General features: G+C 36.4%; 2 protein-coding genes across 2 annotated transcripts in view; both read right to left on the reverse strand.

The window, feature by feature from the left end:
* Positions 1-359: 359 nt before the first annotated feature.
* On the reverse strand, positions 360-716 carry LOC136039119 (uncharacterized). Its single transcript, XM_065722604.1, has one exon. The coding sequence runs from the start codon at positions 714-716 to the stop codon at positions 360-362; it is 357 nt and encodes a 118-aa protein (XP_065578676.1).
* A 3342-nt stretch (positions 717-4058) lies between these two features.
* Positions 4059-24030, reverse strand: part of LOC136039521 (tetratricopeptide repeat protein 21A-like) — a 38527-nt gene continuing 18555 nt past the window's right edge. Inside the window, exon 5 of the mRNA XM_065723323.1 lies at positions 4059-5219. Coding sequence (XP_065579395.1) covers positions 5074-5219 — 146 coding nt within the window. The 3' untranslated portion in view covers positions 4059-5073. The remainder of the gene's footprint in view (positions 5220-24030) is intronic.

The following is a 24030-nucleotide window of genomic DNA, read 5'->3' on the forward strand; positions in this document are numbered from 1 at the left end:
AATTTCAGCTTTAACTTACCCTTGTACACTACTTGATGGTGATCTTTAATTTTAACATCAGTAACAGCACTCCTATACACCCTTGTATCTTGTATTGAACCTACTAATCTTCAGTTTACAATAAGATAATCAATAGGGTTTGCTGTCTTACCATCACGTGAATACCATGTCAACTTATGGGTCATTTTGTGACCAAACACCGTATTGGTTATAACTAGGTTGTTATACCTACAAAATGGCTGGGATACCATCTATCCCTATTTCTACAAACCTGGGTGTTAAAATCTCCTAGCAAAAACACCACCATTTCTACCTGGTACCCTGTCTATTTGCTCCTGTAACTGTAAGTAAAATTCACCTCAGTCACTAGTATCTCCATCAGTTGGTTCGACAAGGGCATATACTACTACAAATGATACCTTGAACTTCTTAGTCATAAAATGAGCGATTAGTATTCTATTATTAATACCTTCCCAGCCTAAACAAGACTTAGCAGCTTCCTTATTCATCATGAGCCTTACTCCTTGTCTATGAACCCCATCCTTTCTGCCTGAGTAAACAAATTCTATATCACCTAATTTCATGCTTCCTACCCCTGGGATAAAAGTTTCTGAAACTCCTAATAAATGCAGTTCAAACAGTTTGAATTCGTTAGTCAAAATGTCGATGCGATATACATTTTCCAACGTTATAACATTCCAAGTTCCAATTTTCATGTTCATTAAATCTTTGAAATTATTTTCGCCTGAGGAAAAGCAATGATTCCGGATACCAGTGCAGGACGGGGACCAACATTTTTTCTCAAGTCCACACCGAAGCACTTAAGCCGGCTTAGAACTGGACAGCCAGAATTCCCTGGGACCTCCAGTAAGTTGGAGGCTTTGTGCAATCATGGGCCCACCTTGGTCACAACATGGTTTTCAGCACTTGGCGATGCTCATCCATTATTCCATTATTCCAATAATTTCATTATTCCATCCATCTTCCACATTGTCAAATTTCAAACTCTCAAGTTTAGTATTCAACTGTTCCTCGAAAGTTTTTGTCAAATTTTCATCCTGGAGTCTAGCAACATCACAACTTTCTGGTAGGTAGTTACCCTTTCGAAATTTCAGCTTTGAGTTAACCTTATACACTACTTGATGGCGATCTTTACTTTTAACATCAATAACAGCACTCCTATACACCCTTGTATCTTGTATCGAACCTGCTAGTCTTCGGTTTACAATAACATAATCAATAAGGTTTGCTGTCTTACCATCACGTAAATGCCATGTCAAATTATGGGCCATTTTGTGACCAAACACCATATTGGTTATAACTAGGTTGTTATACCTACAAAATTGCAAAACTCTATAGCCATTACTATTTTCTTTTCCTACACCAAATTTATCTAGGCTGGGATACCATCTATCCCTATTTCTACCAACCTGGGCGTTAAAATCACCTAGAAAAAACACCACCATTTCTATCTGGTACCCTGTCTATTTGTTCCTGTAACTGTAAGTAAAATTCACCTCAGTCACTAGTATCTCCATCCGTTGGTTCGACAGGGGCTTATACTACTATAAATGATACCCTGAACTTTTTAGTCATAAAATGAGCGATTAGTATTCTATTATTAATACCTTCCCAGCCTAAACAAGACTTAGCAGCTTCCTTATTCATCATGAGCCCTACTCCCTGTCTGTGAACTCCATCCTTCCTGCCTGAGTAAACAAATTCTATGTCACCTAATTTCATGCTTCCTACCCCTGGGATATGAGTATCTGAAACTCCTAATAAATCCAGTTCAAACCGTCTGAATTCGTCAGTCAAAATGTCGATGCGATTTACAGTTTTTAACATTGTAACATTCCAAGTTCCAATTTTAACGTTCATTAAATCTTTGAAATTATTCGGCCTGAGGAAAAGCAATGATCCCGGATACCAGTGCAGGACGAGGACCAACATATCTACTCAAGTCTACACCGAAGCACTTAAGCCGGCTTAGAACCGGACAGCAAGAATTCCCTGGGACCTCCAGTAAGTTGGAGGCTTTCTGCAATCATGGGCCTACCTTGGTCAAACATGGTTTTCAGCACTTGGCGATGCTCTTCTATCAACAAGAGTCGAAATCCTCCACAGACAGTCCCAAGCCTATTACCTCCGACTCATTATATATTCATGCCTACAAATATTATCTACGGGGAGGTAACCCATAGTAGATAAATCAGCTAGGAAGTGGTTTTTCATCCCAAAAAACGCCCATCAAAACAAACCAATCCCAAAAAAATATCTAATAATCAGAATCCCGTGCGAGTGCTGTATTGTTTACTAGGCTATAATTTCCTCAAGGTGCACCAATCCTCAAGTGGGAAAAGTTGACCGCAAGTGCCCCAGTCTTGCAGGTACTCCTAAAGGGGTATTTACATCCATACCATGTAAATCTTGTAAGGTATGGTCTACCTTATGTTCTACACCTTGGATATTCCTTGTAACTATACGCAAAGGGTGTACATGACTGTAGTGTCGCTATTCACTTGGCAATAAAACATCATGTGCTGGTAGGACGTACGGTGAGACGGTATCTTCACTATGTGGGAACAAAAGTCGATGTTAATCACTAATATATGCAGTAGCCGGACCCTTTGATGGACCTTTATAGTTAACTTCTCTTTTCTAAACATTACGAATGTCACAACGGTTCTTGTCTTCTGGACTAATGATTTCACGAACTTTTCTAACTCCTTATTCAATATTATTCGTAGCTTGAGGAGATTTTCTAGCCTTTTCAGTAGACCTTGGTGTCCTTTTCGAGCGTTATTGTGAAGGATCTTTTATATTTAGTTTCACCACCGTTTCGCTATCGCTCTAAGAATTTTCTGATACCGACTCACAATCCCCGAAAAAGTCCACTTTTTCAGCCACTGATTCAACCGTTTTTTTTTCTTTTTTTTTGCTAACATTTCTCTATTCTGCTAGTTTGGCTTAACATTTTCCCTGTTGGACACCACCTCTTTCACGCACTTGAAGAAGAAGTCGAAAATAAACATTTTGCCGTCTACAAACAATTTTTCTCCCCTCAGCTTTACTTGGTGGCGCTTAGAAAGGGCATCATTTTAGACCAATTTCAAATGCTTGCGTGCTTCCCTTTGCCTTTGGGTGTAATCTGGAGCTGTCGATATCCCAATTCTCTGTAATAGAGGGTTAGATCTTAAAATAATACCACGAATTTCAACTGAGTTTAGTTTTAATACAACTGGGCCAGAATGAATTCCAAACACATCTTTCACGTCATAGCGGGAAAGGTCTAAATTGGGTATGTACTTATTCAGAGTCTTAAGAATTTCTTCTTTCAGAGTAGTTGCTGCAGTATCAATGGAAGGAAAGTTATAAAGTACTATATTTGACCTTCTAAGTTCTTCCTCTAAAGCATCTGAGCGTTGACTAGTTGCGCTTAAATACTTTCTCAATACCTCTATTTCCTTTTTCATCTCTTCATTAGCTCGTGCATTTCCTGCCAGTTTCTCATTTATGGCAGCTAATTGGCTTTCAACTGAAGTAACTTTAGTTAGAGCTTCAGGAAGCGTCTTTTCCAATGTCTCAGTCAAGCGAGGCATTAGGTCCAACTTGAAATTAATTTCTTCTAAAAACTGAGCGCTTGCTCCTCCTTCAATAGACATTTCAAGGGAAAATTAATTCTTAAGGGAATAGTTGCAATAACCACTAACAAGGAAGGGTGTAGGAAACAGGAAGGAACAGGAAGAGTGTAGGAAAGAACAGGGTGGTTCCCACACCCTATTTTTAACATATATTAAATAAGCGATTGGCCTCTTACTTCCCCTACTATGTCGCTCCAGCTTAACATTCAATATATGGACCTGCTCCGACCAGCAATTGCCCCTGTCTGAATGTTTTTCTACCAGATGCCTCTTTGTGTTCACGGTCATCTTACATTCTTGACACAACGGGGATTCAGCCCTCCCTTTCCGGTGTGTCCTAAAATTCTCAGTTTCTAAAGTTCTAAAAAATTATTGAAAAATATTCATTTAAATGATTAGTTTTTACGAAATGGGTATCGATAGCTTAGTAATTGTGATACAGGCAATAACGACCAGTGGGTCAAATTTACGAGCTACATCTTCTGATATTGCATAAAAATACTTTTTAAGCAAATAAATGTGTCCGAGCTACCGTAATAGATCACTACATAAATACACAGAAGATATTATTAATAGTATATTTATCATAGGATCTATCCAGTCAAATGCAATTTTTTCCTTCTTTTTTCGACATCTACATGGCATCTACAGTCAAATGCATCTATCCAGTAAAATGCAACTTTCTTGCTCCTTTTTTCGACATCTACATGGCTTTGTCTTCAGGATCATAGTCATATGTCCAACACCACTTTCTGCTAGTCAACTTGATTCTCAAAAAGTATAATATGTGTTTAACATATTTATTATAGTTCAAATGTTTAACCAGGTACAATATTAAAAATACTCTGACGGGTAATTTTTTATTTTTTACTGCGAGCCTTAGGACATAGTATCTGGATTTAGAATAGAACTTGCCAAAGCTAACTTGATAGAAATTCATCAAGTGATCAGTTAACAGCTGTCTTCTGCCAAAACCTGACAGCCCCACATAACATCAATTTTAAGTTAAGAATGAGCCTTTCCCATGGTAAGCCCAGTGACATCGTCAAATATTTCCTGATGGTGTACCATTTCGCAAACCTGGCTAAAAATAAACTCCAGCAGTATTCCATAGACAAAACCTAGAACCACAAAATGTAATATCTATGTCCGACAGAAAACGTAGTTGCAAAATACAAGAGGAAAACAAAGTTTGGGAAAGTAATTGACAAAGTTCAACATCATTATCTAACTCCAGTCCCAAAAATGAAAAAAAGATCTTTTCTTGCGAATTTCTTGAGAAGTTGGAACTTGCAGATGCTAGGTTCTGGCAGAGGAAAGCTAGCTCCTTTAGGACTAAATAAAGAATTAAAAGGACTGTCTCAAAACCCCTCTCTTGGTTGGCCTTCTCAGTAAGGGTTTATTTTTCCGTTGGCTCAAAAAAGGTGCATCAGCTTCGAATCAAATTTAGAGCTTTTTCGTAAATATCTTTCTGAAGTCGTGGAAAGTTGGGCTGTATTCTCATAAGGTCTTGACAAAGGTTAATAGTCTCCGTGAATCGTTTGGCTTTCAGCAGGCAGTTCGCAAGGTGATAACCTGAAATTTTAATTAAAAAATTATTTTTCATTTGGGACTAAAAATCTTCAGCACGAAATGAGAAATAAAACAATACATTTTTTAAAAAGTCTTTCACAAGCTTTAATGGAGCCGAATTCTCTTCTTGAGTCAAGTAAAGACAAAAGGAAGAAGGAAAACTCGAGAAATAGAAAACACAGAGAAAACACAAAATGAAGAAAGAAAACACATAAAGAAAACATAAACAAACTTTAAAATCTAGCTAAATAAAATGTGTCATACACAAAATAAAAACACAAAAAGAAATTATGAAAAATAGAATGCACAAAATAAATTTTCAAAAACTAGTAAAATAAACTTTACACTTTGAGTGGAGGAAAATCTTCAACTGGGCTTATTGATAGAAAAGCTCGAGAAACTAGGCCTAGAATTAACTTAAGTAAACTCAATTAGCCAGGCTATGAAGAAAATCGAATCTCAGTCAAAAATTTGATTTTCCCTTTATCTGATGTTAAAAGTGCCTTATTTTTTTTTGGGGGGGGGGGAGATATTCGGTTTACTTCTGTAAAACTGAATTTTAATTTTAGTAAAATCTATACAGACAAATTTTTAAGTCAGATTAAGAAGTCAAAGCTATAGAGCCAAATTTTTATTTTTTTTTTACATGGCTGTCCTCATAAATGTAGTTTCTTATTTATGACATAAGTTCCATAATAACTTCATTTCCCTATTTCATAACATGGCTAGTTTAGATTTTACTTTAAACCGTACGGGTCCAAAGGTATACCGTATGAAATTGTTGGCCAATTGACCTTAGGGATCATCTTTTTTTACATAACTGACATCAAAACCACAATCCGACATCTATGACACGGAGTTACAACCTATTGACTACCCACTGAGTCTTGATACCTACTAAGTCTGTTTTTCAGTATGAGCCTCCCCCAAGCCACTCAATGCATCCCTAGGAGGTGGATGAGGGAAGGTCTTGCATATGTGCAGTTAACTCCAAATTAGGGAGATGTGGACCAAGGATAGACCCAACTCCAAGGTGTCCTTAAATGTAATAAATTAAAAAAAAATTGTTTTTTTTAACTGAAAGTAAGGAGCGACATTAAAACTTAAAACGAACAGAAATTAGTCCATATATGAAATGGGTTGTCCCCTCCGCAATCCCTCCCTCTTTACGCTAAAGTTTTTAATTGTTTAAAAAAGTAGAATTGTGGCAAAGAGTCAAACTTTAGCGTAAAGAGCGAGGGATTGCGGAGGGGACAACCATTTCATATACGGAGTAATCTCTGTTCGTTTTAAGTTTTAATGTCGCTCCTTACTTTCAGTTAAAAAAAATAATTTTTTTTAATTTAATTTCTGAATATTTTTTTAATTAATGCATGTTTGATTTTGGCTCTCCGCACATAAATTATTGAAATGAAATTTGCATATTAATTCTTTTTTTGGCTAAATGGCTTTCTCTTATTTTTGATCAGATGATTTTGAGAAATAAAGGGTGGAGAGGGAGGCCTAGTTGCCCTCCGATTTTTCGGTTACTTAAAAAAGCCAAGTAGAACTTTTAATTTAAACGAACGTTTTTATTAGTAAAAATATATGTAACTTAAGAATTAACTTACGTAACAAACTTTTATATTCTTATATTTTTATTATGAATATGAGGGGCTTTGTCCCCTCGTTAATACCTCGCTCTTTACACTAAATCTTAAGTTTTGTCCCAATTCTTTAAGAATGATCCCTGAATCAGAAAGGCCGTAGAATAAATAGTTGAAATTACTAGAAATACTTTAGCATAAAGAGCGAGGTATTTATCTCCTCCAAAATACCTCGCTCTTTATGCTAAAGTATATTTAGAGCCCCTCATATGCGTAATAATCTCTGTTCGTTTTAGGTTTTAATGCTACTCCTTATTTTCAATTGAAAAAACTTTTTCATGTTTATTTTTTCATTTTTTTATAATAATGCTAGAAAATCCCTCGCCCTGTTCATTGAATTTCTCTTCCCCCATGACATATTCCTCCAAGGAAAGATCCTCCCACATATCCCCCTCCCCTCAACCCAACCCCCAAACCAAAAAAATTCCCCTGAAAACATCTGTACACTTCCCAATAACCATTACTGTATGTAAACACTGGTCAAAGTTTGTAACTTGCAGCCCCTCCCCCAGGGACTGTGGGAGAGTAATTCATCCCCAAAGAAATAGTTGTTATGATTTTCAACTATGCGAAACAAAATGGCTATCTCAAAATTTTGATCCGTTGACTTTTGGAAAAAATGAGGGTGGGAGGGGGCCTAGGTTCCCCCCAATTTTTTCGGTCACTTAAAAAGGGCACTAGAACTTTTCATCTCCGTTAGAATGAGCTCTCTTGCGACATTCTAGGACCACTTGGTCGATACGATGACCCCTGGGAAAAAAAAAAACAATCGAATAAACACGCACCCTTGATCTGTCTTCTGGCAAAAAAAACGAAATTCCACATTTTTGTAGATAGGAGCTTGAAATTTTTGCTATAGGGTTCTCTGAAACGCTAAATGCGATGGTGCGATTTTCGTTAAGATTCTATGACTTTTAGAGGGTGTTTCCTCCTATTTTCCAAAATAAGGCAAATTTTCTCTGGCACGTAACTTTTGATGACAAAGACTAAATTTGATGAAACTTATATATTTAAAACCAGCATGGAAATTCGATTCTTTCGATGTATCTTTTAGCATCAAAATTCCGTTTTTTAGAGTTTCGTTTACTATTGAGCCGGGTCGCTCCTTACTACAATAATATGAAAAAAACTTCGTTTTCTTAAAGAGTTAAAGAGGCTGCGTCCCAAAGTCGAACCTTAAAACGTACAGGAATTAGAAGAGGCAGTTTGGGGGCTGCCGCCCCCCAAACCCCCAGCTTTTAAAGACTCTTTTGTACAGGTTTTTTTTGTGGGGGGACTTCATTGTTACTAATTACTAGTTTCGGCGCAATGGTTCTCCTGTCCTCTTGTGTTTAACATTTTTCGAAGTTATTCCATTATTCATTCATTTCAATGTTTTGTTAATTACTGGAGGTCCCAGGGACTTCTTGCTGTCCGGTTCTAAGCCGGCTTGAGCGCTTCGGTGTAGACTTGAGAAGATATGTTGGTCCCCATCCTGCACTGGTATCCGGGATCACTGCTTTTCTTGAGGCCAAAATAATTTCAAAGATTTAAAGAACATGAAAATTGGAACTTGGAATGTTACGACGTTAAAACATGACTATCGCTTCGACATTTTGACTGATGAATTCAGACGGTTTGAACTGGATTTATTAGGAGTTTCAGAAACTCATATCCCAGGGGAAGGAAGCATGAAATTAGGTGACATAGAATTTGTTTACTCAGGAAGGAAGGATGGGGTACATAGACAGGGAGTAGGGCTCATGATGAATAAGGAAGCTGCTAAGTCTTGTTTAGGCTGGGAAGGTATTAATAATAAAATACTAATTGCTCATTTTATGACTAAAAAGTTTAGGGTATCAGTTATAGTAGTATATGCCCCCATTGAACCAACTGATGGAGATACTAGTGACTCAGATGAATTTTACTTAGAGTTACAGGAGCAAATAGACAGGGTACCAGGTAGAAATATGGTGTTTTTGCTAGGAGATTTTAATGCCCAGGTTGGTAGAAATAGGGATAGATGGTATCCTAGCCTAGGTAATTTTGGTGTAGGAAAAGAAAACAGTAATGGCTATAGGCTTTTGCAATTTTGTAGGTATAACAACCTAGTTATAACCAATACGGTGTTTGGTCACAAAATGGCCCATAAGTTGACATGGTATTCACGTGATGGTAAGACAGCAAACCTTATTGATTATGTTATTGTAAACAGAAGACTAGCAGGATCAATACAAGATATTAGGGTGTATAGGAGTGCCGTTATTGATGTTAAAAGTAAAGATCACCATCTAGTAGTGTCTAAGGTTAATTTAAAGCTGAAATTTCGGAAGAGCAACTCCCTCCCGGAAAGTTATGATGTTGGTAGACTTCAGGATGAAAATTTGAGAAAAAAATTCCAAGAACAGTTGAGTACTAAACTTGAGGGTTTAATATTTGACAATGAGGAAGATGGATGGAATAATTTCAGAAAAACAATTTGTGAAGTTGCTGATGGTGTCCTAGGGAAGAGTGCTAAGACAGCAACTAGGAATATTAGTGAAAAAGCTTTAGGTTTAATAGAGAGTAGAAGGGGTTTGTATAAGAATTATCTGAGCGATAGGTCGTATGAAAACAAAAGGAATGTAAAGAAAGTGGAGAAAGCATTAAAATATGAACTAAGGAGATGTGAAATGGAGGCGATGGATAAAATTGCTGAGGATCCGGAAGATGCGGCTAGACGGCATAATAGTAAAATATTATACTGGCATGTTAATAAATTGAAAGGGAGTAGCCGATCCGGACTAGTCCCAGTTAAAGATAGAAATGGGGCCACAATTAGTGATAAGGAAAAAGTTAAAGAAAGATGGGTGGAACATTTTGAGAATGTGCTAAACCGAGATACAGTTGCAGGAAAAGATATAGATGAAAATGAAAAAGTTTGTGATACCTTGGATGTGAAGGAAGATTTGTTTAGTGAGGAAGAATTAGCGACAGTACTAGAAGGATTAAAAAATAATAAGGCCCCAGGTGCTGATAGTATGATTAATGAGTTCCTTAAATATGGTGGCTCTGAGGTTAGGAATAAGCTACTGAAGATTATGAACATGATTTTTGAAAAAGGGGAAGTACCCAATGATTTTAGGAAAACCTTAATTAAACCACTGTATAAGAAAGGTGACAAGAGTGAATGTCGGAATTATCGAGGCATTAGTCTGGTCTCTGTAGGTAGCAAATTACTGAGTAATATGATACTTTTTAGACTGAGACATGCTGTAGACAAAGTTTTAAGGGAAGAACAATGCGGTTTTAGAAAAGGTAGAAGATGTGTCGACCATGTTTTCACTCTTAGGTTAATAATTGAGAAGTCCCTTCGTTATCAAACACCTTTGGTCCTTAATTTTATCGATTATGAGCAAGCTTTCGATTCTGTTGATAGAACAGCGTTAACAAAGGTCTTATCGTTATATGGTATACCAGAAAAATACATTAAAGTGATTTGCGCTATGTACGAGAATAATACTGCTGCGGTTAAGGTAGGAAATGAGGTTAGCAACTGGTTTTGTATTAAATCAGGAGTTAAGCAGGGTTGTGTTCTATCCCCCTTTATATGGATCATTTTGATGGACTTCGTCTTAAGGAGCACAGGAAAGGCAATTGGAGACCATGGAATCAAATGGGGAGGAAGAACGATCCTGGACTTAGATTATGCTGATGATTTAAGCATATTAGATGAAAGTGTGAGCAAAATGAATGAATTTTTAGAGGTTTTACGAGTTCAGGGTGCTAAAATAGGCTTGAAAATTAATGTTAAGAAGACTAAGTCACTAAGTTAGGAATAAGTGAAGATGAACAGGTGACCTTAGGTAACGAAAAGATTGATCAGGTTGGGAGCTTCAGTTACCTTGGTAGTATTATTAGTAAAGATGGTGGGAGCAGTGAAGATGTTAAAAGTAGAATAGCTAAAGCTCAGGGTGTTTTTTCACAGTTAAAAAAAGTTTGGAAGAATAGAAAGATAAGCCTACAAACCAAGATTAGAATATTGGAAGCTACAGTGATGACAGTGGTCAAATATGGCTCTGAAGCATGGACACTCCGAAAAGCAGATGAAAATTTACTAGATGTTTTCCAGAGAAATTGCCTACGGATTGTTCTGGGTACCCGGCTGACTGACCGTATTTCAAACAGTAGGTTGTACGAAAAGTGTGGTTCAATCCCGCTTTCTGGGGCTATAATGAAGGAAAGGTTGAGATGGCTAGGCCACGTTCTACGGATGAAGGATGACAGATTACCGAAGATTGTCCTTTTTGGCCAACCGTCTGGGGCTACACGGAAAGCAGGTCGTCCTTGTCTGGGTTGGGAGGATGTCATAAATAAGGATTTAAAGGAAATGGGAACTTCCTGGGAGGGTGTAAAGAGGGAGGCTTTAATTAGATTAGGTTGGAGGAGGAGCGTGCGTAGCTGTGTTGGCCTCAGGCGGCTTGGTGCTGCAGTGAGTTATTAGTAGTAGTAGTAGTGGTAGTAGTTTCCCAAGCCAAGAGCGGGGGGTTAGCAAAAAAACAAAAAACCTGTACAAAAGAGTCTTTAAAAGCTGGGGGTTTGGGGGGCGGCAGCCCCCCAACTGCCTCTTCTAATTCCTGTACGTTTTAAGGTTCGACTTTGGGACGCAGCCTCTTTAACTCTTTAAGAAAACGAAGTTTTTTTCATATTATTTCTGTACGTTTTTCTACAATCCATGGTGGATGTAATTTAATAATTCCTGTACTCCTCGTACAGGAATTAGGAGAGGAAACCCCCCCCCCCCCCGCTTTTAAATCATTGTATAAAATAGAAAAAAAAATAGATAGAATGACCGAAATGTTTCTTTTGCTCATAACAAGCTAATATTCTGTTATCTCTCAAATGTAAGCTGTCCAGGTGTTATCAAAATTTTTTTGATGTTGTGAAAAAAACCGCCCGTAAGGGACTTGAACCCTTGTCCCGAGGATTAAAAGTCTCACGCTCTACCAACTGAGCTAATAACTTGCATGTGCGTAAATATAACTTCTCAAAAAGTTTTAAAAATTTCAAATTAACATGGGCTCTTATGGAGAGAAATCCGTTAATTAATAGCTAATGCGTGGTTTCTGGAAAACAGGGAAGGAGTTATCGGATCGAGCTGAAATTTCGCTGATAAGCTCCTGGGCCGTAGGGGACCTTAACTTGTGAATTTCAGCCCGATCGGACAACTTTAAAAGGGGGGGGGGTTGGAGGGTCGAAACTTTCGGGGGGTTAAGATTTTCCTACGAAACTTTCCAGGAAAATTACTCGGAGAATTCCGCATCGAATGAGTCTTCGTACACCCAGATCCGATGTCGGATGTGACCTGTAGGCGTCTAGGAAAAAAAAGTAAATGAATTTTAAGTGGCTATGCGTGGTTTCTTGGAAACAGGGAAGGAGTTATCGGATCAAGCTGAAATTTCGCGGATAAGCTCCTGGGCCCTAGGGGACCTTAACTTGTGAATTTCAGCCCGATCAAACAACGTTAAAGGGGGGCTGGGGTTGACGAGTCGAAACTTTCGGCCAGATTTTCCCCATGAAGGAAAAGTTGGAGGGGGATGAAATTTTGCAGGTTTCTTAGTTGGAGCTCGGGCTACGAAATGCATCCCTCCCCATCCCTCTGCGACCACTGGAACCGAAGATCGCTTAACATTGTCGTGTGTCGCCTCTTTATAGAGGCACGAGTGTGCCTCCTTGATTCGTTACCACGAACTGTTTGATTAAGATTCTGAATTTCAGGAATGAAACACAGTTAAGGAAAAACTAGAGACGTTCAATGGTCATGTGCAAAGCCCATTGACGCGTAGATATGCCACAACATAATCAAACCAAATTCCGGGTGTGGATTAAATAGTCAGTTAGAAGGAAGATGAGAGGGCGGAGTACTCTCAAAATGAAGAAAAACTGCCTCAAAATGGTTCGGTCCCAAGCAATTGTATAGAACATTTCTGTCATCCAAGTGTACGTCCAGGACAAGTCAAATTCTGATGAAGGAGTTGAAACTTTTCATCAGGAGCTTCAGGCTCTAACTGCAGAAGTCATAAATAAGCAGGCTAATGCAGAGACTCTCTGCAGGCTCATAAATAAGCAAGTCATAAATAAGCAGGCTAATGCAGAGACTCTCTGCAGGCTCTCTGCAGGCTAACTGCAGAGACTTTAACACTGTCGTTGGAGATAAAGTAAAGTTAGACCACGATGTGTTAAGAAGGCTCGTGCTCGGATGACGGAATACAGGAGGTGAGTGATTAATTGGGTTCTGGAGGGATAACAAAATCTTTGTTGCCCGCTCTATGTCCAGAAGGAAAGCGGAAGAAAGGCAGGATAAAACAGAAGACATAGGAGACAGAAGGAAACAGTCTGACTGTATTGTTTCCATGTGTTTGTCATTTTTGGCTTAGAAAATGACAGCACAAGTCGAGAAAGCGTATCAGAGGGAGTGTGGTGAATATAATCTAAGAAAACAACGATTGACACTATATAAATTCCCACTTAAAGGTTGTAATCGTACTTAATCAATCTTATAGCTCACGCTTGATGCCTCTGGGATTCTAAGTTTGATCCTCTGGAACATTAAAAATAGTGTATTAATATCCCATGAAAATAGCAGGAATTCATATTTTGTAATTGGTCAAATCCAAAATTTCTTCAGGGGGAAAATTAAGCTAGACGGTATAACGTTCTTAGAACAGAAAATCATATCCAACTTTCTTGCACAGGAGGATTGGACAAGATTAAGACATGTTTGCCAAAATATTCTTAGAGCGAAGAGGAACTTTGAGGTTCATAGAAAGAAAGTTCATATTCAGATTTCTTCCGTAGAAGGATCAGACCCGATAGGGATAAGTGAAACAAAAGAGTTCTGAGGAAAATTTACCCCCAAATATAATGTTTGTCCACATTCTTCATATCTTCCTTTTAAAGTTGGATTCAGTATGTTGCTTAGAGACCTTCAATTGGATGATTGTTAAGTTTTTAGGCTTAGATTTGTTTTAATTGCTACTTAACTCTACATAGACAAGCAGAATCTTTCTGATGATCCCTTTGTTGCGCGTAACGTGTGCTACTTTTTTTATTAGGCTAATATACTATATATTATATACTAATATATTATATATATTTATTAGGCTAATATTTTTTTATATACTAATCACACCAAAGCTCATCCTTAGCTATTTCGTGAGTATTGTTTTGCTTTATGGCTCTTCTATAATTATCCACAAAAATTCAGATGTCCACAAGAACTCCGTCCACAATTTTTTTTTTAGATGTAGATCAGATTTTTTTTTTAAATACAATAATAACGCTACAATCTACAAGTCCCCACAAAGGCTCCATGGCCTGTAGGTGGTGGACTATGAAACGAATCTCATAACATTAAATTATCTAATATTTAAATATGAGTTTATTTTTAATAAGTTTATTTTTAAGCACTTTTAGGAAAAAAACTCTCAAACAAAAAGAGCAATTAAGTTGCATGCAAAATGAAACAACATACAGTAAATTTTAAACGACGAGGATTCTGGGTAAAGGGGTCAATTTATTTAATCAATAACATATTTAATTATTACACATTTAATTTTAAAAGAAAATCCAATTCACCAAAATTACATAAATATCTATTGCTTTGGTAGATTTGAATAGATGTAGATTTGTCTTTATGTAATTTCCTACTCCTTAGAATAGTTGACAGAAAGGGCAGAGATACCCAAAAATCATCCTGTTTGCATAGATACCACGTTTTGATTTTATATCTGCCATGTTTAATGTACCTATTTCATAACAGGACAATTATCCTCCTTAAACTTAAATCCCTTATTATATTCATACAGAAAAAAATAAAATAGCGAAAGAAAAACAAAATTTAAATTCCCATTCCCCCTACCTTTTTCAACATTTATCTGAAGCCTCATGAAGAGTAAGCAGTATTTCCATTAAAATGTACTTTCTTAGGAATCCATCCTACCCCCACCTAACTCCCTAATCATGGTCACTTAAATAAGAGCTTTAAATTAATGTTCGAATGAGCTCCCTCCCAATTATCTTGGTCCTTCGGTTTGATAAAATCATCCCTAGGAGAAAACAAAACAAACAAGCATGCATCGACGATGCTTCTTCTGAAAAACAATACAAAACTATCTAATTTGAAAATTGGAGCTTGAAACCTCTACGGTAAGGTTCTCTGATACGATGCATCTAATAAAGGGATTTTCAATAATGGCTTTTTGGGGGGCGTTTCCCCTTTTTTCAAAAATTCTGCAAATTTTCTCAGAATTTTAGTCTTGGGTTGTTAACAATAAACTGAAAGAATTTTATATATTTAGAATCAGTATAAAAAGCCAATACTGCCGATTTAGCAATTGTCATGAGAATTATATTTTAAGTTTTGGTCAATAATGGCCCAAGTCACTTTTTACTTCCAGTTTTTTAGCATAAACTTTTTGATACAATTCTCCTACGACAGAAAATTTCTGAACCTGTTCATTTTACTTAGTTGAATAGAATAATAAAAAGAAGGAGGGTCGATTAGACAGCTAGATAGTAAGTTTAAATTTAAATTTTCTTTTACTATTCTATTTTTTTTAATGTCTGAATATTTGTTATTCAATTATTTGTTGAATATTTTACATGGCCGTTATAAAATCCAAACATGGTATCTATGCAGGCAGGAATGATTTTTGAGTATCTCTACTCTTTCTGAAACTATTCTAATGCACAGGAAACTGTATAATGACAAGTCTACATCTCTTTTAATTAACGGAAGTAATAAATCTTTCTGCAATTTTGGTTTGAGTTTGATTTTTTTTAAGATCAAATACATAATAATTAAATATATTATTGATTATATAAATTGATCCCTTTTCCAGGAATCCTTGTCCTTTAAAGTTTATTGTATTTTGTTTCATTTTGCATATAATTTAATTTCGGTTTTTATTTTAGAGTTGTTTCCTAAGAAAGTATTTAAAAATAAGCTTATTCCTTCGAAAAAACATCCTGAAATATATTCCCTGTCACCCAACCACTACTTCTCTTTTGGTGTCAGGCCCCCCTTGGCAAATTTTCTGCCGGCACCATTGCTGGTAACGAACTGTAAGTAAGGAGCGACCACGCTCAATAGTAAACGTTATTCCAAAGAACCCGGATTTCTTATACCAATAGATATATAAAAAGAATTGGCTTATTATGCTGGTTTTATCCATCAAAAGCTACGAGCTTAAGAAAATTATTCTGATTTTCAAAAAAAGGGAGAAAGACCCTCTAGAATTCATAAAATTTTAATGAAAATCGTACCATCACATTTAGTATATCAAAGAACCCTATTGTAGAGGTTTCAACCTAATATCTTAAAAAATGTGAATTTTTTTTATTTTTCCAAGAAAAAAGAGCACGGATGCGTGTTTATTTTATTTATATATTTTACCAGGGGTTATCGTACCGACCCAGTGGGGCTAGAACGTTTGAAGAAGGCTAATTCTAATGGAAATGAAAATTTCTAGTGTCCTTTTCAAGTGGGCAAATAAATTTGAGGGCAGCTAGTCCCCTTCCCATGCCACTTTTTCCTAAAATAGTCCGATCAGAATTTTAAATAGCTATTTTGTTCAGCATAGTTAAAAGACCCAATGAATACGTCTTTGGTGATAAAATGGCCCCCTATAGACTCTGGAGAAAGGCATTTAAGTAATAGATTTTGCGCATTGTTTACGTATAGTATTTGTTATTGGGAAGTATGCTTACATGTTTCGGGTGGGGAGGGGATTATGAAGTTTTTCCTGGAGGAACTTTGCACGGGTAGAACTTTCCACTGATCAGCAAGTTTCCAGGGGGTGAACTTTTCACAGGAAATTTTCCGCTGGGTGAATTTGCAAAGATTCCCATACGCAATTTCTTTATATGTCTTGCTTTCTCTTTATCGATTCAATTTTACGGGTAGAGATGTTAAAGGCAATCGTCCGTTGTAAATTTTCGCAAGGACTGAATTGTTCAAAGGACATTTCTGTGGGGAGGGGTATTTTTCTGTGAAAGTACAGCCACATATCCTAGCATTTTTAAAAAACCAATCAGAAATTAAATTACAAAAAACAAGTGTTTCAGCTGAAAGTACGGAGCAGCGTTAAAACTTAAATGAACAGAAATTATTACGTATATGAGGGAGGCTGCCCGTTCCTCAACACCTCGATCTCTATGCTAAAGTTTAGATTATGTCCCAATTCTTTAAAAACGACTCCTGGAACACAAAGGTCGTTTAATTAGAACAATAAGTAACTTTTTTTTATAGTGCCGAAAAACTTAGCGTGAAGAGCGAGGTGTCGAGGAGAGGAGAACCCCTCATATACGTAATAATTTCTGTTCGGTCCAAGTTTTAGTGTTGCTGCTTGCTTTCAGTTGAAAACTTGTTTTTTTTTATTTAACGAGGCTAAAAGACAAAAAATTTTTAAAGGAAAGGAAAAAGTATCTCAATTAAAGTAAAAGTATATAAAAATGAAAAAGTAAGCATTATAAAAAAAAATACAAAACAAAACTACTTAAAAAATTAAGATAATAAAATATAAGAAAACAAAATCAATATATTTTACACTTTGTACTTAATAACTGTAAAAAATTCAATCTTCTTCAAACTCCCCGCTTTCAGTTCTGTTGAGCAATGCTGAAGCGTTGGACGGATATTTTTAACAATATCAACAGTTTTGAACTTGGTTATCAAACACCAAAATATTTAATGCTTTAGACTCAGTGTTTGTAAAAAGTAATGGATTATCACAGTATTTTGTTCAAAGTAAAGCATTAAAACTAAGATTAAGTAAATCAAATAAAAAATTTTATTCAATATTTTTAATTTAATTTTGAATACGAAAAATCAATGTATTTGACACTTTTATACTTAATAACTGTAAAAAATTCTATTTTTTTCAAAGTGACAAATAGATAAATACAATCACTGCTGGAAAAATAAATAAATAAATGATAATAAAACACAAAAACGTATTCGTTAAATGGAAAAAACACAGAAATTCCCAGCATTCCGTTCAGGGAAAACATTTCTGATTATAATGACTTCATATATCAGCTTATGGGTACTCCTCCAATGCAAGTAAAAGTTGACTGCATATTTTTACCTAAAATACTACTATTACTACTACTACTAACAACTCACCGCAGCGCCAAGCCAACTTAGGCGAACACAGCTACACACGCTCCTCCTCCATCCCAATCTATGCAAAGCCTCCCTTTTTACAACCTCCCAGAAAGTTCCTATGCCCTTTAAATATTTCTTTACGACATCCTCCCACCCCAGACGAGGACGGCCTGCTTTCCGTTTAGCCCTAGACAGTTGGCCGAAAACGGCAATCTTCAGCAGTCTATCTCCCTTCATCCGCAGAACAGGCCCTAGCCATCTCAATTTTTCTTTCATTATAGCCCTAGAAAGAAGGATTGAATCACATTTTTCGTACAGCGTACCGTTTGAAATACGGTCAGTCAGCCGGGTACCTAGAATAATCCGTAGGCAGTTTCTCTGGAAAACATCTAGTAAATCTTCATCCACATTTTGGAGCGCCTATTCTTCACGGCCATTTTCGACCACTATCATCACTGTACCTTCTAATAATTAAATAAAAAAAAAAGTTTTTTAAAAGAAAATAAGGAGCGACATTAAAACTTAAACCGAACAGAAATTACTCCGTATATGAAAGGGGCTTTTCCTTCTCAACGCCCCGCTCTTTACGCTAAAGTTTGACTCTTTCTCTTAACTCTACATTTTAAAACAGTAAAAAACTTTAGCGTAAAGAGCGGGGCGTTGAGAAGGAAAAGCCCCTTTCATATACGGAGTAATTTCTGTTCGTTTTAAGTTTTAATGTCGCTCCTTACTTTCATTTAAAAAACTCGTTTTTTTTATTTAATTTCTGAACGTTTTTGAATCAATGCATGTTTTGATTTTGGCTCTCCGCGGAGGAATAATTAAAACCAAATTTGTATATTCATTTTTTTTGGCTAAATGGCTTTCTCATAATTTTGATCGAATGATTATGAGAAAAAAAGAGCGGGGGAGGAAGCCTAGTTGCCCTCCGATTTTTGGTTAATTAAAAAGGCAACTAGAACTTTAAATTTTTTACGAATCTTTTTATAAGTAAAAGATATACGTAACTTATAAATTAGCTTACGTAAAGAACTTTTGTATTCTTATGTTTTTATTACATATATGAGGGGGTTCGCCCCCTCGTCCGTACCTCGCTCTTTACACTAAAGCTTAAACTTTGTCCCAATTCATTAAGAATGACCCCTGACTCACAAAAGCCGCAGAATAAATAGTTGAAACTACTAAAAATACTTTAGCGTAAAGAGCGAGGTATTAGGAGGAGGTGAGCCCCTCATATGGGTAATAATTTCTGTTCGTTTTAAGTTTTAATGCTGCTGCTTAATTCCAACTGAAAAAAACTTTTTCATTGTTTTTTTTTAAGTAATGCTAGTAAATCCTGCGCTCCCTTCATGGAAATTTTGTTCCTCCATGACAAATTCCTCGATGGAAAGTTACCCCAGCATATCCCCCTCTTCTCAACCCCTGCCTCCAACCAAAAAATCCTCCTGAAAACGCCTGTATGGCGTTAACCAAAAAGCCTGTATACTACTATATGTAAGCACTGGTCAAAGTCTTGAACTTGTAACCCCTCTCACGGGGACTGTGGGGGAGTAAGTCGTCCCCAAAGACATAGTTATAAGGCTTTTCGACTACGCTGAATAAAATGGCTATCTCAGAATTTTGATCTGTTGACTTTGGAAAAATAATTAGCGTGGGAGGGGGCCTAGGTGCCCTCCAATTTTTTGGTCACTTAAAAAAGGCACTAGAACTTTTCATTTCCGTTAGAATGAGCCCTCTCGCAACATTCTAGGACAACTGGGTCGATACGATCACCCCTGGGGAAAAAAAAAACAAAAAAAAAAACCAAACAAATAAACACGCATCCGTGATCTGCCTTCTGGCAAAAAATATAAAATTCCACATTTTTGTAGATAGGAGCTTGAAACTTCTACAGTAGCGTTCTTTGATACGCTGAATCTGATGGTGTGATTTTCGTTAAGATTCTATGACTTTTAGGGGGTGTTTCCCCCTATTTTCTAAAATAACGCAAATTTTCTCAGGCTCGTAACTTTTGATGGGTAAGACTAAACTTGATGAAACTTATATATTTAAAATCAGAATTAAAATGCGATTCTTTTGATGTAGCTATTGGTATTTTTTAGACTTTTGGTTACTTTTGAGCCGGGTCGCTCCTTACTACAGTTCGTTGCCACGAACTGTTTGATTCTAAACTTAGTTTGCACACTGATCTTCTAATTCTTCCAAACTTTTTTTAACTTTAAAAAAAAAAAAACACCCAGAGCCTCGGCTATTCTACTTTTAACATCTTCACAGCTCCCACCGTCTTTACTAATAATACTACGAAGCTAAGCGAAATTGCCCACCTGGTCAATCTTTTCGTTACCCAACGTAACCTTTTCATCTTCACTTATTCCTAGTCTTGGTGATACAATGATTTTCAAACCTATTCTAGCCCCTGAACTCGCAAAACCTCTAAAAGGACATTCATTTTGCTCACATGATTTAAGGATGCTTAAATCATCAGCATACTCTAATTCCAGGAGAGTTTTTCCTCCCCATTTGATTCCATGGTCTCCCAGTGCCTCTCCTACGCTCCTTTAGACAAAGTCCATCAAAATGATCCGTAAAGGGGGATAGAAAACAATCCTGATTAACTCCAGATTTAATACAAAACCAGCTGCTAACCTCATTTCCTACCTTAACCGCGACAGTGTTATTCTCATAAATAGCACTAATCACTTTAATGTATTTGTCTGGTATACCATACAAGGATACGACCTTTTCTAAAGTTCTTCTATCAACAAAATGGAACAATTGCTCATAATCTATAAGACTGAGGACGAAAGGTGGTTGACGACTAAGGCACTTCTCAATTTTTAAAATAAGAGTGAAAATTTTCTGAAACCACACCGTTCTTTTCTTAAAACTTTTTCTACATAAGACCATAATAACGATAAGACCTTTGTTAACGCTGTTCTATCAACAGAATTGAAAGCTTGCTCATAATCGATAAAACTAAGGACCAAAGGTGTTTGACAACGAAGGGACTTCTCAATTATTAACCTAAGAGTGAAAACATGGTCGACACATCCTCTACCTTTTCTAAAACCGCATTGTTCTTCCCTTAAAACTTTGTCTACAGCACCACTCAGTCTAAAGAGTGTCATATTACTAAGTAATTTGCTACCTACAGAGACCAAACTAATGCCTCGATAATTACGACAGTCACTCTTTTAACCTTTCTTATACATTGGTTTATTTAAGGGTTTTTTTATAAAATTGTTAGGTACTTATCGTTTTTCAAAATAATAGTCATAATGTTCAGTCACTTATTTCTAACCTCAGAGCCACCATATTCAAGAAACTATATTACCACACTATCAGCACATGGAGCCTAATTATTTTTCAATCCTTTTAGTAGTGTCGCTAATTCTTTCTCACAAACAAATCTTCCTTCACACCCAGGGTATCACAAACTTTTTCCTCTATCCATGCATTTTCCATCTTTCCCTGCAACTGTATCTCGGTTTAGCGTATTCTTAAAATGTTCTATTCATCTCTCTGTAACTCTTTCTTTATCACTTATCGTGGCCTATTCCTATCCTTAACTGGGACAAGTCTGGATAGAGTACTCCCTCTCAATTAAATACCATGCCAGTACCATATTGTACTATTATGCTGTCTAGCTACATCTTCCAGATCCTTGGCAATTTTATCCATGGCCTCCACTTCACACCTCCTTATTTCATATTTTTATGCTTTCTTCACTTTTTTTTTCAGTCTAATTGTTTTCATATGATCTATCACTCATATAATTCTTGCACAAGCCCTTTCGCTTCTCGATTAAATATAAAGCTTTTTCACTAATATTCCTAGCTTCAGTCTTTTACCTAAATCGCCCCGTATTAAGTTGTTTTCCTTGTGTTTTCTATATATACCAACTTTCCTGTGGACTAATAGCTGCACTAATTACTAATAAACAAATACATATTTAGGATCACCATAAAAACTGATTCTTTGTTTTAATGTTATCAATGGTTAAGCTAATGCTTGCATTATTGACAAGGATTGTTATTTACTTACCGTTCATTGCTATGAAGAATTTGATTTTTTTTTTTTTTTTTTTTTTTTTTTTTACTCCAACCAAATAACATAAAAAAAATTCCTGTAAAACTGGAAAGGGGCCACTCGATCACAAATTAGAAGTTATGTTTTCCTTATCAAACAGTTCGTGGTAACGAGCTGTAGTAAGGAGCAACACGGCTCAATAGTAAACGAAACTCTAGAAAACGGAACTTTGATACTAAAAGACAGATCAAAAGAATTGGATTTTAATGCTGATTTTAAATATATAAGTTTCACCAAATTTAGTCTTTGTCATTAAAAGTTACGAGCCTGAGAAAATTTGCCTTATTTTGGAAAATAGGGGGAAACGCCCCCCAATAGTCATTGAACCTTAACGAAAATCACACGATCACATACAGCGTATCAGAGAACCCTACTGTAAAACTTTCAAGCTCCTATCTTCAAAAATGTGGAATTTCGTATTTTTTGCCAGAAGACAGATCACGGGTGCGTGTTTATTTGTTTTTGTTTTTTTTTCGTTTTTTCCCAGGAGTCATCGTATCGACCGAGTGGTCCTAGAATGTAGCAAGAGGGCTCATTCTAACGGAAATGAAAGGTTCTAGTGCCCTTTTTAAGTGACCAAAAAATTTGAGGGCACTTAGGCCCCCTCCCACTCTCATTTTTTCCCCAAAGTCAACGGATCAAAATTTTAAGATAGCCATTTTGTTCAGCATAGTCAAAAGTCATAAAAAATATGTCTTTGGGATGACTTACCTCCCCACACTCCCCGGCGGAGGGATTTCAAGTTACAAACTTTGACCAGTGTTTACATACAGTAATGATTATTGGGAAGTGTACAGACGTTTTTCAGGGGGATTATTTTGGTTTGAGGGGAGGGGTTGAGGAGAGGGGGCTATGTGGGAGGATCTTTACTTGGAGGAGTATGTCATGGGAGAAGAGAAATTCAATGAAGGGGGCGCAGGATTTTCTAGCATTATTATAAAAAAAAAAACGAAAAAATAAATATGAAAAAGTTTTTTCAACTGAAAGTAAGGCGCAGCACTAAAACTTAAAAAAACAGATATTTATTACGCATATTTAATTGGATCATCTCCTCTAAAATACCTAGCTCTTTACGCTAAAGTATTTTTAGTAATTTCAACTATTTATTTTACGGCTTTTCTGATTTGGGGGTCATTCTTAAAGAGTTGGGACAAAATTTAAGCTTTAGTGTAAAGAGTGAGGTATTAACGAGGAGACAAACCCCCTCATATACATAATAAAAATGTAAGAATATAAAATTTCGTTACGTAAGTTAATTCTTAAGCTACGTATATTTTTTACTAATAAGAACGTTCGTTAAAAGTTAAAAGTTCTAGTTGCCTTTTCAAGTAACCAAAAAATTGGAGGGCAACTAGGCCTCCTCCCCCACCCCTTTTTTCTCAAAATCATCTGATCAAAACTAAGAGAAAGCCATTTAGCCAAAAAAATAACTGATATGCAAATTTCATTTTAATAATTTAATTGCGGAGAGCCAAAATCAAACATGCATTAATTCAAAAACTTTCAGAAATTAAATAAAAATACTAGTTTTTTTTAACTGAAAGTAAGGAGCGAAATTAAAACTTAAAACGAGCAGAAATTACTCCGTTTATGAAAGGGGCTGTTCCCTTCTCAACGCCCCACTCGTTACGCTAAAGTTTGACTCTTTCTCTCAATTCTACTTTATTAAACAGTAAAAGTCTTTAGCGTAACGAGTGGGGTGTTGAGAAGGGAACAGCCCCTTTCATACACAGAGTAATTTCTGCTCGTTTTAAGTTTTAATGTTCTTCCTTACTTTCAGTTAAAAAAACTATTTTTTTTTTTTATTTAATTAAGGGTCGAAACCTATTGGCAGACTGCCAACAATGGGGCAACACACATTTTTTCCATGGTTTTCCCCCATTGTGCTTCTTTTCCAATAGTTTCTTTATAATTACTTTAAAGTCCCAAATTTACAAGGGGGGATGCACCC

This window comes from Artemia franciscana, chromosome 19, assembly GCF_032884065.1.
Source record: "Artemia franciscana chromosome 19, ASM3288406v1, whole genome shotgun sequence".
NCBI lineage: Eukaryota > Metazoa > Arthropoda > Branchiopoda > Anostraca > Artemiidae > Artemia > Artemia franciscana.